The sequence below is a fragment of the Prunus avium genome, chromosome 5 (genome assembly GCF_965620075.1).
Source record: "Prunus avium chromosome 5, drPruAviu1.hap1.1, whole genome shotgun sequence".
NCBI lineage: Eukaryota > Viridiplantae > Streptophyta > Magnoliopsida > Rosales > Rosaceae > Prunus > Prunus avium.
In genome coordinates, this window is record NC_142288.1 from 30,260,229 (window position 1) to 30,279,246 (window position 19,018).

The 19,018-nt window shown below is 46.1% G+C and overlaps 2 protein-coding genes across 3 annotated transcripts in view; one reads left to right on the forward strand and one right to left on the reverse strand.

Moving 5' to 3' along the window:
• Positions 1-19,018, forward strand: part of LOC148294662 (uncharacterized) — a 63,401-nt gene that overhangs the window by 24,690 nt on the left and 19,693 nt on the right. The window lies entirely within an intron of this gene.
• On the reverse strand, positions 14,849-17,121 carry LOC148294663 (uncharacterized). Its single transcript, XM_088253518.1, has 3 exons — positions 16,228-17,121; positions 15,661-16,142; positions 14,849-15,590 (listed from the first exon to the last, which is right to left on the reverse strand). Coding segments are annotated over exons 1-3 (1,134 nt in total). The 5' UTR covers positions 16,229-17,121; the 3' UTR covers positions 14,849-14,939.

Below are 19,018 nucleotides of genomic sequence, written 5' to 3' on the forward strand. Positions count from 1 at the left end.
TACCTAGCAAACACAGAACCATGCTCAGGATGGATCTTATCAGCGCGGAAAATGAGTTAGCAATTTGTTTCGGCCTTAACTTCTTCCTCCGACCTTGGATTGGCCCAAATAACATATGGCTGGAAAGAAGACATTCTGAACTTCAATTTAGAGTGCTTAAAGTCCTAATTTGATTAAGAGAAGCCCAAGTTGTAAGCCCTTGAAGTTGCTGGTCATGCTGACCTCAGCATGTGCTGGTTGGATGCTTGGTCATGGTGAGCTAGGTATGAGCTATCATTTCTGGTTGGAAGCTTGGTCATGGTGACATGAAGATGAGCTAGGGCTGCTGGTGGGATTTAGTGGTGAAGTGCATCAACCAATTCAAGATTTTCTAATACAAGTGCATCACCCATTTCAGATTTTCTAATACAAGTGCATCAACCATTTCAGATTTTATAATTCAAGTGTTGTATGCATTAGTCTTATTGAATTCTGATTTTCACTTCCCCTAGGCCTATAAATAGGGAAGTTCTCTAAGCTTGTAATAACACCCAAAGGGGGGGAGCTCTCAAGCACTTCTCTAGAGCTCCCTTCCCTTATCTCCCTCAAATTCTCTTAATTTCCCTTTGTAGTTCTCAATTGTTGTAATATGATCCTTTTACTAAATCTTCAAACACTTCCCAAACACTTCTCTATTCTCTTCCAAGCATTCTCCAATTCCTTAAACACATGTCTCTTCCCTTCCAAAGTTCTCAAAGTTCTCCAATTTTCCAAACACTCTCTCTTCCAAAATCCACAAAGTTCCCAAACACAATTCCCATTCTCTTCCAAATTCCCCATGTTCTCAAACACTTCTCCCATTCCTTCATCAAATTCTCTAAACTTCTCAAACACCCCAAGGGGGGGAGCTCTCAAACACTTCTCTAGAGCTCCCTTCCCTTCTCTCCCTCAAATTCTCTTAATTTTCCTTTCTAGTTCTCAATTGATTGTAACAAAAATCCTTTTACTAAATTTTCCTTTAAGTCTTTCCAAGTTCTACTTTAATTTTCATTGTTATGTAAATTCTTTTCTTTAGTTTCAAGTTTGATTAGTTTCCAAGTTTCAATTATGGTTCATGTTCTTATTCATTATGCTTATAAGTTAATATGCTAGTTTGAATGATTGATCACCATTTAGGCTTGCATGTTAGCTATCTTGGTTTGAATTAAGAGTATACACCATGCTTTAATTCGAATTGAACTATGAATAGGAAGAGTATGTATGGACATTCGACAACAGGGATTAGATACATGCTTGGTTGTTTAAATTGTTCTTCTATGCTTAATGGGTTCCTAATGCTTAATTTTAGGTTAGACAACAAATGATCAAATTAGGGAATTAGGAACACAAGGTTATGACCAAACACCATGGCTTAATCATACATTAGCTAGAATCAATCCGTTAATCTAATTGAACTTGGGAACTTATCTGCTTGAGTTAGTTATTTTCTTTCTTCCTTGTTTTATTTATTTCCTTTCTTTTTCATTTCTGTTTTGTGTAGGAGAAATGAATTGGATCATTCAATCACCAATCCTCGTGGGATCGACCTCGCACTTACATATGCTATACTACCAAACGGCTCGTGCACTTGCGAGTATCACAAGTTGAGGATGCAACTGAATCCATTTTGGTGCAGCTGTATCGACACAACAAGTTTTTGGCGCCGTTGCCGGGGATCGGTAACATTGTTTGATTCTATTTGGTTTTCCTACTTTTTATTTATTTTTATCTTTTTCTTAACTGGACAGTTTCATGTTTTAAAGTTAATGGCGTTAATTGACAAGTTGTGTTTGTAGTCCAACGGACAAGGACAATTGCATGACAAGCAAAAGAACTGGGTTTGAGTCCCAGCTTACACAACACCCAAAAACAAAAAGGTTCAAGTAGCATGTTGATTATTTCTAGTTTATGGTTTCATTCACTTGCTCTTAATTAAATATTTTGTTCAAGTTTACATAAACACCATATGACTCTTGGACTGATTAGTGAATGAATGGGTAGATATTGAAGACAAACACCATGTTTAAATTCTACTTGGTTCTCTATTGTTCTTCTTGTTCTTAATGGGTTCGGAATTTGTGTTTAGACTAAACACCATAGCTAAATGCTTTTTCTGAATACTTGATTAAAACCACACACCATATGGATAATCATATTTGAGAAAGAACGAACTTCATAAGCTAGTTTGATTACTTTGTTGCTTATTACTTTGAAGCATGAAATTGGATGTGTGTTGATTTTCCTTTCCATTTTAGTTTTTTATTTCCTAATCCTTTAATTCTGTTTCAAGTTTTCTGTGTTTGTTTTAGCAAGTAATGTCAGCTTAATAAAAATGGAGAGAGATGGTAACTTCAATCATAAAGATAGGGAGTGTGGAGTAGTGGGAGAAGTCGCGACCTCCAAATGCATCATGCTCGACCTAATCGCTTCAAGGGGGAGTATTCCAATCCTTTCTCTTTAGTTGTTTTGTTATTACTTCAGTAATTTTAATTTTCTATTTCTTTTATTTTTAAAAAAAAAAATTTAAAAAGATTTTTTATATTAGCTGACTCGTGGTAACTCCAGTGAGCGTCTCCGTCAATACAGTGTCTAGGAGTTCTTTAGGCGACACCTTCGGTGTCTAAGAAGTTTGGGTTTTAAGTGGGACCTTTGTGACCCCTCCAACCTTCCCGGATCCCCTGGCTGTATTTTCTGAGGCCCTTAACTGGTTATCCATGAGTTGCTTGTATATTTGTGTGTTTAAAAAAAAAAAACCAAAAAATATATATATATTTAAAAAAAAAAAAAATTTAAAAAAAATTGAAATTTGAGTTTTTATTTAATTTTCCTTGTAAATTGCAATTTGGAACTTCTTTGTTTTTTTTTTCTTTGTGTGGTCAGTTAGTTGTAAATAATAATAAATTTAAAAAAAAAAAAAAATCAATTTGGAAGTTCTTTGTTTTCTTTTATGTTCTTTTTTTTGTTTTGTTAGGTTAGTTTATTTATTTACGTGGTGTGGTTAGTTAGTTTATTTCTGAGTGTTAAAAACACATTTTTATTTCATTTCAAACATTACCAAAAAGTAAAAAAAAACAAAACAAAACAAAAAAACAAAAAAAAAACAAAAAAAACATTCAAGTAAATTAAAAATAAAAACAACTTCTTCATCTTCATCTTCATCTTCATGGCATGCCTCTATTGTCTCTTACTTGCAGAATCTGCAGCAGCTCCACATGATCCTCATTTTTTCTCTGCAGTGCTTCCACGTGCTGATTGGCACAGTATAGCCGCTTCTGCAAGTCCGCCACCATAGCCTTCAAGGAAGCTATTTCCTCGCTCATCGCGGCACACTCCCGTGTTCTCGCCAGCAATCGCATACCCAAATTGGTAGCCGAGACCGCATGGAGAACAGTTAAATTATTGGACTCCTCCACCGCTGCTTTGTCAGACCTCTGTGCCACATGCAGATGATCTGTCGGTGTGAGCTTGTTGCCAATCATGCCTCCAAGCAGCGCTGCTCTGTTCGGCATTGCCTCAGAAAAGTTCGGTATTACCTCAGCAAAGTTTGAGGCCGTACCGTGATGATATGTGGAGTTTGGGAAGACATGGTTTTGAGGAGCCCTTATCTGCGCATTCGGTGGCGCAAGGGACAATTCAAGGTTTAGATCATCAAGGTGAGTGCATGAAGATGCCATTGCTTTGTTTCTGGATTTTTTGATGTTTTTCTCTGAATTTGCAGGAAGAAATGCAGGGTGCTCTTCTACTTCACCGAGATGAGTTTAAATAGACTTATGCAGATGAGGGAGCCGAAAGCACTTCGGATCTCGAGGGTGCTATCCTGTGCTCTTTTCTCTCGGATCCCTTCATTTCTGGCGCAAATTGCGAGCGCGTTTTTTTTAAAGGGAGCATGTCTACACTTTCACTTACTTTTGCCTCCCTGTTTTCTGATTGCTTTGTATTTTTGTCTGTTATTTCCAGTCATTTTGTTTTTCTTTTCTTTTGTTTAAGTTTCGAGAAGTGTGTTTTCCTTTTCTTTTTATTTTATTTTATTTTTCTTTATTCATTGTTTTTCTTTTTAATTTAAAAATAACTTGTTTTCTTCTTGTTTGACAGGTTTCTTAATAATGTAGTTGGAAGAAGAGACAAAATTAAAGATGCGTCTTGGACACCTGGTGCAAGAATCCCAACTCTTCTTTTAAATTCTTGTTTGAATTGCGTGTTTATTTCAGTTTATTTATTTATTTTGTTTTTTATTTAATTAGGTAGTATAATTTAAAACTCATAGGATATTCTTTGAAGGAGCTAAATTTTTGGTAACTCCAGTGAGCAACCGCAGTCTATACAGTGTCTAGGAGTTCTTTAAGGCGACACCTTCGGTGTCTAAGAAGTTAGGGTTTTAAGCGGGACCATTGTGACCCCTCCAACCTTCCCGGAACCCCTGGCTGTGTTTTCTGAGGCCCTTAACTGGTCATCTTTAAGTTTTTTCTCTTAAAAGAAGAAGCAGTTATTTGTGTATTTACTTAACTAAAAATAAAAAATAAATAAAAAAATCTTGTTTGGGTCTTCGTGTTTTTGTTTGATTGTCGTTCTTTAAATTTAGGGTCAATCGTTTCTTTGAGATAGCTAACGTTTTTATTTCCCAATTTAAAAAAAAAAAAAAAAAAAAAAAAAAAAAACACACATACACTTTAAAATTAAATAATAAATAAAAACTGAAATCATTTCTTCTTGGCGCTCGGTGTCTCGACCATAGGAGCTTTGAGTTTGGCCCTCTGGCTGTCCTCTTCCGGGGCTTCACGCACAGCCTCTTGGGGCTCATCACTTGAGCTCCCAAAGATCGCAATCTTAGCTTGAGCGTAACTACTCTCGCGATCCGCTTGCTTTCGTTTACCCGGTCGGTCTAGGTCCTCCAGTTGCTTTCTCATGTCGCGAGAGTACAACTCTACCATCTTTGATAGATTTTTATTCTCGTCTCGCAATACTTCTAGCTGGTGTCGATTCACCTCCACAATCCTTGACCTCTCCCTTTTCAAGCTTTTTATAGCACTCTGACAGTCTTCAACCATACTTCGCTCCGCCGCTAACTGAGCTTTCAGCACCTCTACCTCATGGGACTTCGCAAGTAGGCGATGACCCAAACTTGCAACACATGCTGTACTCTGCACGCTCAGTGCCAGGGCATCACTCGTGACCCGATTGTCATCCCTTGTCCCAAACACACGTATATCTTTGGGAGTCACTAAATTTCTGCCAACTCCAATAGCAACATCGTTGTCTAGGAGTATTGAGTCATTGACAGACACAGGCCCCCGTGAGGAGCCAAAGTAGGGCATCCATACTGGTGCTACTGCTTGGCCTCGTGTCTGAGTCGGTGGAGCTAGGTTGAGATCTAACGAAAAGGGGTAGGAAGAAGCCATTTGATTTCTCACTTTTTTTTTTTCTTTTTCTTGCTTCTTTTCTCTTTTGTGTTTCTGAGTTTGTGTGTTTTTTGTTTTTTGTTTTTTTTCCCGTCTTTTTCCTTCTTATAGATGTAGACTTTGACAAACCCTAGCCATTGCAGCGTCTAAGCGTTTTCTGAATATCCAGCGTTCCTCGAGTCCCACAATCTTCTCACTTTCCAACCGTTTCCAACTCATTTGTCACGACTTGCTTTGTCTGAACGGACGCGTTCAGCAAAGTCGTCGCGCCTTTCCATGGCCCCGTAATTTCTGCTTGTGGAGTCTGCGGCGCCTCTTTGCGTCGACACGTGTCTCGCCCTGTCTGTTGGTCCCTTACACTGAACCGAGACAAAATTAGGACCCATGTTTCAGAATCCAATTTCACGTTTCATCTTAAATAAAAAAAAAATTAAAATTAAAATTTAAACGTGTGGGCTTCAGATTTCATTTTGGGTCGGGTTTTACCGTTGTTGGGTTAATTTCATTTTGGGTTGGGCTTTCAATTGTTTGGGTTTCAGTTTGTGTAAGACTATCTGTTAGGGCTTACTGTTTTGAGTGTTTTACTGTTTCGTTTTTTTATTTTTTTTTATTTTTTATTTTTATTTGATTGTTTGTTTTGTAATTTTTATTTTGTAATTGTTTTATTTTATTTTTGTATGTTTTATGATTTTTATTTGCTTTAATACCCTTCATTTGTTGTTATGACATTGTTTGTGGCTAATTTTTAAACATTGAGGACAATGTTCATTTCTTGGTTTGGGGGTATTGGAGTTTAGCAAGTAAATTTGGTTTTTCTTAAAATTAAAAAAAAAAATAAAAATAAAAAAAATTGAAAAAAAAAAAAAAATTTTGCTTGTTTTTATTTTAAGTATTGTTTTGTTTTGTTTTTGTTTTGAGTCACTTTCCGAACACTTATGATGAGATAGTGATAAATGTTTGCATGACTTAAATGAAAATTGGATTTCATTTTATTTTAGTGTTTTTTTTATTTATTAAAAAAAAATTATAAAAAAAAATTGGCATTGTTCTATCATGATATGTTCGAAACCTTTGCACTTGCCATTTGTTTCATAATTTTCCATTTAAAGGATTTGCATGACCCAAAGAATTGTATCAAGCACAAATTAGACTTATATAACCATATAAAGTGAGCTTTTGAGCCTTGTACTTCATTTCATGAGTGTTATATACATACTCTTATTTTCTTGTCATCTAAGTTGTTGTTTGATCTCATTATTTATTGATTTGGTTGAACACTTAAAAGTCATTCATTCTTATGCAATTTGATTTCATGACATTTAAGAAGTGATATTAAGGCCCTCTTTGGATCGTTTGTGCCTTTCAAGCTAACCTTATGCATGCTTAAGCATGATTTTCCATTGTTAACCATTTTGAGCCTACATGTAAACCTTTTCTTTCATTTACCAATTTTATTTCCTCGCCTTAGCCCGAAAAACAAATATTTACCTTTCTAAGGAACTCATGAGCTTTAATTGGGATGTGTTTTTCATACTAAGTTTGGGAATGGGTGTTACATTTCGAAGAAAAAAAAATCACACAATTGGTGAAAGAAAAGAGAAAATTTAAGTGGTGGTTGATTGAAATTTCATTTTTGGGCTTCAAAATAAATTGGTGTTTGTTCAATTAAAGGAAAGGAGTATCAATCAATGTAAATGAAGGTATAAGGAGTTTTGATCATGTAAAAGAAAAAATCTAATCGTGATGATTCGAAGTCTTGTAAACAATTATTTTATGCTCTTACATTGCGAGTTCCTTGGACTTTGTATTATCCATACCTTTCATTTCTTACTCACCTTACTCCCTTGGCCCAATTACAACCTTTACTAAAGACCTAAATTGATCTTAAATGTCATGTGGTTGAATTGCATTCATTTTCTGCTTTTAAGTGTTTGGCATCCTTCTTGAGATCATATTAATGCAAGTTCTTCATCTTTCTATTTTGAGTTAAGTCTTTATGGTTTAACTCTAATCTCATGTTTATAACTGAGTGTTGCATTATAGCCCTCTTCTGAGTGATTCATTTGTGAGAGGACAACTTTGGTGAGATTTGAAGTTGAACTTGTGCTTTGTATGATTTTTGAAATTGTGTGAAAACTAAGATTGGGGAATTTGTTGCATTTGGCTATCACACTACTACACTTTGAGCATATTATGTTTTGAACTTTGCCGCTTTGTGAATAATGTCTAAAATTGAGTTTTTATTGTTAAAAACTTTTGAGTCATGTGCATGAGTCATTTCTCTTCAGAAAATGTTCGGGAAGATTGTTTTGAGTCTTACTTTTGTTTTGTTTTTATTTATTTATTTTATTTATTTATTTTTTTGGTTTTTGGTTTTATTTTTGTTTGTATAATTATTTTTATTTTTATTTTGCTTAAGGACTAACAAATCTAATAAGTTTTCTAACCATTTTGTTTTGTAGAGTTAGAAAAACGTTTGTGGGTATCGTATCTGTTAAACCCTCAGGAGACACAACTCCTCCTATTAGGGATGCCTAGAGGTTTAAAGGCTTGTTGCATATGCTAAATGCAATCGAGTTACCTACGAAAGTGGTTTAATTAACTTCTTGTTTGTTTTTATCTTTGTTTTCCTTTTGTTTTGCTCGAGGACTAGCAAAATCTAGGTTTGGGGGTGTTTGTACCATATCTGACCCTCCACTCGTACAACGACACGTGGATCTCATAAACTCGCCCAAGCACCCAAGGCCTCGGACAATCGGCATAGGCTACTGATGATATTGTCTCAAAGCAGCAAAAGATCATTACAGGGCCCAACACAGCCTACAATCGGTATCCCCTACCGATTCTGCAGAATCAACCTCGGAGCACCCGCCTGAAATATCTAAGGACTCGTGTCAACCTCACAGGGCCCTCCCACGAGTCCCACATCGGAAATGAACACCACAAGCATACTAAATGCCCTCTATAAGTATGCCCCTCCCACTACAATACAGGGGTAAGACTTTTCAGCTTGACTTTTATACTTCTATATGGTCAACAGCAAGAGCTCTTAAAAACAATCTTACTTGAGCATCGGAGGGTCTTAGGCTGGTTCCACACCGGTTCCATAGACCTCACGAGCTTCGCTTATCTTCTATTCAGGATCAGCATCTGAAGACAGGAGGAATCTCCATTTACAACTCAATCGATCTCCTAGATCGTCCACATCTCTTGTAAGTTGCACTCATCTCTATCTATTCAAGATTTAGCGCCAACAGATTGGCGCCGTCTGTGGGAATCGCTTATCGATCAACCCATATCTCAAAACAAAGAACTCTGAGACCAAAAAATGAATCCATCTTCGGCCCTCCCTACCGATGGCCCCATCCTCGGCCTCGTTGGCGAGCCGAATCCAACTCCCTTGCTTCAGACACCTGCTCGACCGACCACCCTGGAGGCTCGGATGGAGACCCTACAGCAGGATATGGCAAGAATGCAGGAGCACAACAATGTTCTCGCCTCCAAACTGGATGACACCCAGAGGCAACTGCATCAACAACAAACACTCTCCGCCCAGTTGCAGAACGATCGGGAACCAGCCACACACCTTCGGCAGGAGAAATCGTTTAAAAGCGTACGAAAGCCCACTTTCCAGGATAGAGGGAAGCAGCAGGCCGCGAACGGACCAACTGTCTCCCGAAGACTGTTCGTGCCCACTCCGAAGGAACGCCATCCCGAATATCGCGTTTATTCTGATTGCCGCGAGAGGATCAACGATCGGCGCAGGGAACGGCAGTCATCGCCCATCCAGGTCCGGGCGAAGCTAGACGATCCACGCCTGGAGGTACTTGGACCAAAATCCCCCTTACGCCAGAGGTACGGCGCGATCGGCCTGGAAGAGACGGACGAATCGGATTATGTTCCAACATCCCCAGGAACCACAATCTCATCGGCAGGGCCCTCTGCACGACGCCACAGCCACCGATCAAGCCCAGACAACGATCGGCGAAAAGGAAATTGCGAGAGAAGCCCCAGCCGAACGGCAGACCAAGGAAGGCGAGGTCACAATACTGACCAACGCACAAGGAACCGAGCGATCGAACCCTTCGGTGACGATCTTCCATCCACCGATCCGACTATTCGTCTCCTCCTACAGAAGATGACTCGCATCGAGAAGGAACAAGACCAGGCTCGGACACCAACATGGGGAACGGTACAGCCAGGGCCGTTCACCAATCGAATCCGGACATTCAGACACGAGAAGGAGGTCCAAGCACTCCGCATATCGTTTTATTCGGGGGTCGAAGATCCCGTTACCCACATTCATACCTTCCAATCAGCTCTGGGTTGCAAAGGACTGACGGACGAAGGCCAATGTTTGCTATTCCCCTCCACCCTGACCGGAGCTGCTCTGAATTGGTTCTATCGGATGGAGCCAGACACGGTCGACAATTTCAATCAGTTGAAGCAAACCTTCCTCAACCATTTTATGATTCAGACCGATCGCCTATATTCCGCCGATGATCTATATACCGTTCGGCAGCAAGACGATGAGCCGTTGAGGGAATATGCGGCTAGGTTCAGCCATGAGTACTCCAGATGTCCGGAAACTGACGACAGGGCGGCCTTCGGTGCCTTCAAAAGCGGCCTTCGGTCGTCTCAGTTTCGTTATTTGGTCCACAGCAGCAACTGGACCACCTACTCCGAATTAATGAAACAGGCGGCTATCCACGCCAAGGCTGAGCATTTCAACTCCAAGGGATCGGCTTCGACCCCAATAAACAAAACGGCGTTGACCGATCAGCCTCCAACGCAGAACTACGACCGATTCCCGGTTGACCGATCGGCAAACCAGGCCCCCTACCGAACGGCACCCCCTGTCCCTGCTTTTTCCACTCAGCGAAACAAGCGGAAGGACAACTTCCGGGAATGGCAGGACAACAACAAGAAGGGCAACCACAAGGGGAATCGGCCAGACGAAATCTTCACTTTGCTCAACACCACTTATGAGCAAGTTCTCCTGACCGAAGGGGATATGATACCGAAGCCGAACAATCGGAAACTCCCTCGCCAGAGCGAAAAAGACACCGGTGTCTTCTGCCGGTACCACCAATACAACGGCCATGATACGGAATCATGCATCGCGCTGCGCAAAATCGTTGAACGCCTCATCAATGACGGAAAGCTGGATCAGTATTTAAACACCAAGCCAGCAACGGATAACTCATTGAATCGGCAGATCAATATGATCAGTGGAGGGGCGCCTATTGCCGAAGCCAGCAACCGATCCGTAAAAAACTACGTTCGTGCCGTACGGCATCCACAAATCCTCAGCGTGGTGGGAGGACGCAATGACAAAATTCAACGCAACGGTTGGGAACCTATCACCTTTTCTGAAGAAGAAGAGCGAGGCATCATCTTCCCCCACTCTGATCCTATGATCATACGGGCTGATATATCGGATTTCGACGTAGGCCGAATCCTCATCGACACCGGCAGTTCGGTCAACGTGCTATTCGCCGACGCTTTCAACGCCCTCGGCGTGGACCCTCGGCATCTGAACAAGGATATCACCCCTCTCCTGAGCTTCTCTGGCGACGTGGTTGAACCAATCGGCAGTGTCCAGCTCCCGTTCGCTGTCGGTACCATCCCCAGACGAACGGTCCTCTACACCCATTTTCTAGTGGTCGACTGCCCAACGGCATACAACGCTATCATCGGCAGGACGGCGCTCACAAAAATGAAGGCCATGCTGTCACCACACATGCTCCTCCTCAAGTTCCCCACACACGCTGGCGTCGGCCAAGTGCGAGGGGACCAATTGAGTGCACGGACGTGTTACGTTTCGGCAACCAAGGAATCGGCAAGGGCTGCGCTTCGCGAAACATACTCGGTCGCCACCAGCTTGGGCGTACCGAACGGCAGGGGGACGGACAAACCAGATGACCCCCGAGATGAGACTGTAACCCCGCAAGCGCAACCCGCCGAAGATTTAGAACCAGTCACCCTCTCCGAAGCACAACCGGACAGACAAGTTCGAATCGGTACAACCTTGAGTCCGGCACTCAGGGCCGATTTTATCACCTTCCTGCAAACCAATGCAGAAGTCTTCGCCTGGTCATACGACGATATGCCCGGCATCGCCCCGAGTGTCATCAGCCACAAGCTCAGCATCTGCCCCACTTTCAAACCCATCAGGCAGAAACGGCGGGCCTACGATGCCGAACGGTATGAGGCAATGAGGCTCGAAGTAGACAAACTGAAGACTATCGGCTTCATCCAGGAAGTAACCTACCCAATTTGGCTGGCAAATTCGGTTTTAGTCAAAAAATCAAACGGCGCCTGGAGAATGTGTCAAGACTATACCGATTTAAACAAGGCTTGCCCAAAGGACAGCTTTCCTCTGCCACGGATCGATCAGATGGTGGATGCCACGGCAGGCCATGAACTTCTCAGCTTCATGGATGCATACTCAGGCTACAACCAAATATTCATGAGCCCTACCGATCGCGAACACACGGCATTCATCACCGACAAGGGACTTTACTGCTACAACGTCATGCCGTTCGGCCTGAAGAACGCTGGGGCGACATACCAGCGCTTGGTCAACAAAATTTTTTCCGACCTCATTGGCACCTCGATGGAAGTCTATGTGGACGATATGCTGGTCAAGAGCAGAACGGCCGATTCTCATCTCCACAACCTTTCGCTCATGTTCGGCGTCTTAAAAAAGTACAACATGCGCCTCAACCCGAGCAAGTGTGCCTTCGGCGTTTCCTCGGGCAAATTTCTCGGCTTCATGATCAGCCAACGAGGAATCGAGGCCAACCCTGAAAAAATCAAGGCATTACTCGACATGCAGGTCCCGAAGACACCAAAGGACATTCAGAGTCTGACTGGGCGTGTCGCCGCTCTAGCCCGGTTCATCTCCAAGGCTACCGATCGGTGCGCTCCATTCTTCAAAGCCCTCAAAGGAAGCAAACGGCAGATTGTCTGGACTGCCGAATGCGATCGCGCCTTCCAAGATCTTAAGGCCTACATGAGCAGAGCACCCCTATTATCCACTCCTCTCCCCGGCGAAGACCTCATCCTCTACCTCTCGGTTTCGGCAACGGCACTTAGCTCTGTGCTCATTCGCAAGCCGAACGGCATCGAACTCCCCATTTTCTACATTAGCCATGCTTTGCAAGACGCTGAGATTCGGTACCCCGAGCTCGAAAAACTCGCCTACGCTCTCGTCCTTTCAGCACGCAAGCTTCGGCCATACTTTCAGGCTCACAGTGTTACCGTCCTCACCAATCAGCCTCTGCGCCAGATACTCCAGAGACCGGAGACATCCGGTCGGCTAGTCAAATGGGCCATCGAGCTCGGCGAATTCGACATCCGCTACCACCCTCGTCCTGCCGAGAAGGGACAGGCTGTAGCCGATTTCATCTCTGAGTTAACCGCGTCCGAGGGGCCAGTTTCGAAGGACGCCGCATCCGATTCATCTTCGACGGTACCAGTCGCCCACCCGACCGAAGGAATCTTTAATCCGTCAATTCCACTTTGGACTCTCTACGTGGACGGTTCGTCCAACCGACAGGGCAGCGGAGCCGGCTTGGTACTCAAGGCCCCTGACCAGACAACCATCGAATATGCCATCCGATTCCAATTCCGGACTTCCAACAACGAAGCCGAATATGAAGCTCTGTTGGCCGGCCTTCGGCTCGCTAAAGACATGGGAGCTCAGCAACTCAGGATCTGTAGCGACTCACAACTTGTCGTGAACCAGATACTGACTGAATTTGAAGCCAAGGACACTTCGATGGTTGCCTACTTGACACACGCTCGCCGATTGCTGCACCACTTCACTGCGTACCAAGTTCAACAGATCCCCAGATCCGAGAACAGCCACGCCGATGCTCTATCACGCCTTGCATCAGCGATCGACGACAACATAGGGCGCCGTGTGCCGATCGAGGTCCTCACTCGGCGCAGTACCACCGACCTCGAAGTACATGCCGTTCGGCAGGATCCAAGTTGGATGGATCCTATCCACGCCTACCTCGCCAACGGCACGTTGCCTGGCCCCAAACCTGAAGCAACGACTATCCGCCGCCGATCGGCACGATACCTCCTTCTGAATCAGATTCTCTATCGGCGTGGTCACTCCTTACCATTGCTTCGGTGCATGACCCCGCAGCAGGGAAACTACGTCCTACAAGAGATTCACGAGGGGGCCTGTGGGGACCATTCTGGGGCTAGATCATTGGCTTTCAAGACCATTCGGCAAGGGTACTACTGGCCGACTCTCCATGCCGATGCCACCACCCTGGTCCAGAAGTGCGATCAATGCCAGCGTTTCGGCTCCGTTCCAAAGCTGCCTGCCGAACCACTCTCTCCGATTGTTAGCCCATGGCCCTTTGCCCAATGGGGTTTAGACCTCATCGGCCCTATGCCCCAGGGCAAGGGACAGGTCAAATTCGCCATCGTCGCCGTCGACTACTTTACCAAGTGGACCGAAGCCGAAGCTTTGGCAACAATCACTGCAGCCAGGGTTGAACATTTCGTATGGAAGAATATCATTTGTCGATTCGGCCTCCCGAACGCAATAATCACCGACAACGGAAAACAATTCGACTCCTCTCAGTTCCGGCACCTATGCCACCGATTTGGCATCAACCTGTTCTTCGCCTCCCCAGCACATCCGCAGTCGAACGGCCAAGTCGAAGCAATCAACAAGATCATCAAGAAGACGCTGAAGAAAAAGCTTGGGACAGCTAAAGGAGCTTGGCCCGATCTCCTTCCGGAAGCGCTATGGGCCATTAATACCTCCTATCGACGGTCGACTGGCGAGACGCCATTTTCCCTTGCCTTCGGTTCCGAAGCCGTTGTTCCAGTCGAGATCAACGCACCATCGTGCCGAACGGCATCTTACGAGCCAGAGCAAAACGAAGCCCAGCTCACTCTCAACCTGGACCTCATTGAGGAACACCGTTCCCAGGCTCAGCTTCGGAATGCCGCCTACAAACAACGGACTTCCCGCTACTACGACTCGCGCGTCAGACGCCGATCGTTTAAAGTAGGGGACTGGGTACTACGCAAAATCTCCCTCGCCACCAAGGACTCCAACGACGGCACCCTCGGTCCATCTTGGGAAGGTCCTTACGAAGTTGTCACCATCTGCCGCCCAGGCACTTACCGTTTGCGTGGTACCGATGGCCAAACCCTCGGCCACCCTTGGAATATAGAACATCTCAAATATTACTACAAGTGAACGCCCCTTCGGTCATCACCTCTGTATCATACCTTCGGTCGTCACCTTCGGTCATCAACTTTTGTAATCGGTTTAATTTGGAACTCCCTATTCTATACATACGGCACTACCATTCAGCAATATTATGTCAAACATACTCTACATACGACATGCGCACATACAGGATTAAGGGACATGGCACATTAACCCGAAACAAACTGAACATTGATAAATAAGGGGCCACAGAAGGGCCATCTGTCTTTACAATACGCCGTTCGGCACGCTCAAAAATGTTAAAAACAACAAGTCTACGAGGTGGGTGGATCGGCTTCGGTCGCTACAACATCGACATCAGTTGACGCAGGCACAGGATCAGTCGTCGGCTCGGCAGTAGACGTAACGGCAGCCCTCGGCCCGGGATGACCTTCCTCCCCACTGCTTGAATCGGTGTCGTCGGTTTCCTCGGCCTCGGCATCCTCGCCCTTGTAGGCCTCCACCATCTCTTCGGTCACCCCTTCCGGCAGCGGTGGTGGATCCCGGAGGAAGTTCAGGTTCAGCTTCTTGTCAGCATTATACCGTTTGACTCGATAGAGAAAGTCGTCACATTGCTCCATGACCTCTCTATCCACCAAACGTGTAAACTCCTCCGACGATCGGTAGTCCGCAACGGCCTTCGCCTTCTCCTCTACCAGCTCCCTGGCATGCGACCGCTCGGCCGCATCCATCGCCACCTCTACCGCTGCCTTCGCCTCATGGGCAGCCATCACGTCCAGCTCGGCCGCCGCCAGCTTCGACGCCAGCTCAGCAATTTTCGCCGCATTCTCCTCGGCACGCTGGTCCGCCTCCTGCAGCATCTTTCCGGCATCAGCGATCTTCGAACGGCCCTCTTCAAATCTCTTTTGGTACCGTTCGGCAGCATTCACAGCTCGCTTCGCGCAGAGCCACATGTCCATATTAGCCTGCCACACCAACGGACACACTAATACATGCCGAATCAAAGTATCCTTAAGCTACAAATCCTACACTTACCGCTGCTTGGAGACGGAAGGCCCGACCGGTTTGTTCACGCAACGTCTTCGTTGACAGTTGCTCCAGCTCAGCCAGCTCCATCTGAGCACCGTCAATCATACAGTTGATGAACGGCACAGCCTTCCGAGGACACGCGATGTTAACCGGTCCCTCCTCTCCCTCCACCTCATCATCAGGGATCAACACCGATGTCCCCTCGTTCGGGCCCCTTGGCCGTTTCGGCAACGGCGTCACATCGATGGGACCCTCGATCTGCCGTTTGCCCGTCATTTGGAGGTGGGCCTCCCGAACGACCTCTGCCTCCGCCGCCCTCTTCTCCCTCCGGCGGTCAGCCACCGTCTGCTCATCAGCCGACGTCCCTCCCGCTGGCCCTGCCGTCTTTCTCTTCTTCGGCCCGGGGGACTGAACCTTCTTCGTCTTTGGCGCCCCTTGCCCCTCCAGACGCCTCCTCGTCGCCTCGCTCATAGGCCTCCCTCCTGCCACTGCAAAACAGGAAAGGCACGAAGTCAGAAAGGAAACGGCAGCATAGAAAAAAAAACACCGACCCTGCCGAACGGCATCTCTTACTTTGCCTTTTTTCTTCTTCCTCTTCCTCCTTCACCCTCCGATCGTGTTCGGCCCTACCGATCAGGCCTGCCTTGAACAGATTCCGGAAGTAGAGCAGCTCCTTACAAAACCGATCTTCTTCGGCAATCTTCGCTCTCACCCTCTCGATTGCTTCAATCTCTCTGATCGGTGCGGCCGGCCGTTTCAAGGACACTGAAACCAAAATACCAACGGTCAGTACCCAAAAAAAAAAAAAAAAAAAAAAAAAAAAAAAAAAAAAAAAACCCCACTATTAACCCTGCCGAACGGCAGGTTCTACCCTACCGACTGTCTGGAAGGACGTAGGAATCCTCCTCTCAACGATAACTCCGGGTGCCGATTCCCAATCACCGGAGACAATCACTCGACGCTTGCGCCACGTCTTTTGAGAGCTCGGCACCCCCACCACAAAGTGCCCACGCTGCCCTGCCGAGAGACAGTTGGACTGAACCCACCCTCCATGATCGGCACTCTTCGCCCTCGTCACACTGTACAGCTGGGCGAACTGTTCGTAGCTTGGCTCCCCCTCACCGGCCAAGCTGAACGCCGTGATCGTCCCGAGCAGCGTAATCCAAAAATTTGGGTTATACTGCCCTGGCGCATAACCGATCGCCGCCAGGATCTTCTGCACCGAATGCTTTAACGGCAGCCGAAGGCCATGCTTAAACACATCTGTGAAGAAGACCACCCCCTTGTCATTGTCACTTAGCGACTCTAAGGGCTCCGGAATTCGCATCCCTACCGATTCCGGAATGTTGTACTCCGACCGAATCTTCGCCAACTCGGATTCGGTCAGTGTGTTCGGCTCTAAGTCATCTACTCCGAACACAGGTTCCGTGGGCTTCGCCATCGGGATCCGTTGCCTACCCCTGACGACCCTCAGTACCCCTTCCCCGGGAACGGCAACAGAGACACCACCCCCATCGGCCTCACGACCCGAGGTCGAAGGCTCATCACCCCCAGGCACCCTCGTTGAAGTACCCCCAGCCTCGGCATGCCCTCCTGCCCCCTCCACTATCTCACAGCTCGAAGAGCTCGCAGATTCAGAACTCCCACTCTCTTCGGCAGAACTCCCCGAGGACGACTCATCCTCGTATGCCCTCGGACTACGCCTACGCTCGGATTCGGTATCTGACATCTACAAACAACACACGAACGTACACTAAGGGCTGTGCTAGAATCCAAATCCTATTCTACCTCCTAAAAACACTACGTTCATACGTGTTCATGCGTGTTCATGCTTGTTCAAACATAAATTCTTGCAATTCAACACTTTGATCCATGGGAATACGAAAGCACGGCAACATACCTTGTTTGCACGGTGGCTCAAGTTCGTCGGAAATCGCCTCCGCCTTGTTCAAACTTGCCGGAAATCGCCTGCTCAGCCTCAGCACGGTTGCCGGAAATCGCCTCTCACAAGCTCTCTTTGCTCTCAAAATTTCCAAGTATTTGTACTCTCGTCTTCTCCTCACATTTATAAGGCCGATTTAGCATCGGGAAGCGAAGCGACGCATCGGGATACGAAACGACGCGGCTCTTCACAGCCATGCCGACACGTGTCACGCATGCATGGGAGAGACCAAACGTCAGTTGCAACGCTTCCAATCCTCGGAGACGCTTCAACTTCCCGAACGTGGCAGATCTAGCCACCTTCGAGCACAACTCCACTAACCAACGGCAGGCGCACATTGATGAGTTCTCACTCATCTCCCGTGCCGAACGGCAGGCGCACATTGATGAGTTCTCACTCACCTCTCGTGCCGAACGGCAGGCGCACATTGATGAGTTCTCACTCACCTCTCGTGCCGAACGGCAGGCGCACATTGATGAGTTCTCACTCACCTCTCGTGCCGAACGGCAGGCGCACATTGATGAGTTCTCACTCACCTCTCGTGCCGAACGGCAGGCGCACATTGATGAGTTCTCACTCACCTCTCGTGCCGAACGGCAGGCGCACATTGATGAGTTCTCACTCACCTCTCGTGCCGAACGGCAGGCGCACATTGATGAGTTCTCACTCATCTCTCGTGCCGAACGGCAGGCGCACATTGATGAGTTCTCACTCACCTCTCGTGCCGAACGGCAGCCGCATATTCATGAGTTTTCACTCGCCCCTTTGCAACAACCGGCACATCATGCCGTCTCCTATCCAAGCTCCCTCCCTTGGGCACTTGGGGGACTACATACCACCATCGGCAATTATGGGACCATTGTGTCCGGGTCAGAATGCCGAGGACAGATTCAAGTCCCCAACCGAGAAGCTTCTCAATCGGCAACTTGGGGGACTACTGTTTGTACCATATCTGACCCTCCACTCGTACAACGACACGTGGATCTCATAAACTCGCCCAAGCACCCAAGGCCTCGGACAATCGGCATAGGCTACTGATGATATTGTCTCAAAGCAGCAAAAGATCATTACAGGGCCCAACACAGCCTACAATCGGTATCCCCTACCGATTCTGCAGAATCAACCTCGGAGCACCCGCCTGAAATATCTAAGGACTCGTGTCAACCTCACAGGGCCCTCCCACGAGTCCCACATCGGAAATGAACACCACAAGCATACTAAATGCCCTCTATAAGTATGCCCCTCCCACTACAATACAGGGGTAAGACTTTTCAGCTTGACTTTTATACTTCTATATGGTCAACAGCAAGAGCTCTTAAAAACAATCTTACTTGAGCATCGGAGGGTCTTAGGCTGGTTCCACACCGGTTCCATAGACCTCACGAGCTTCGCTTATCTTCTATTCAGGATCAGCATCTGAAG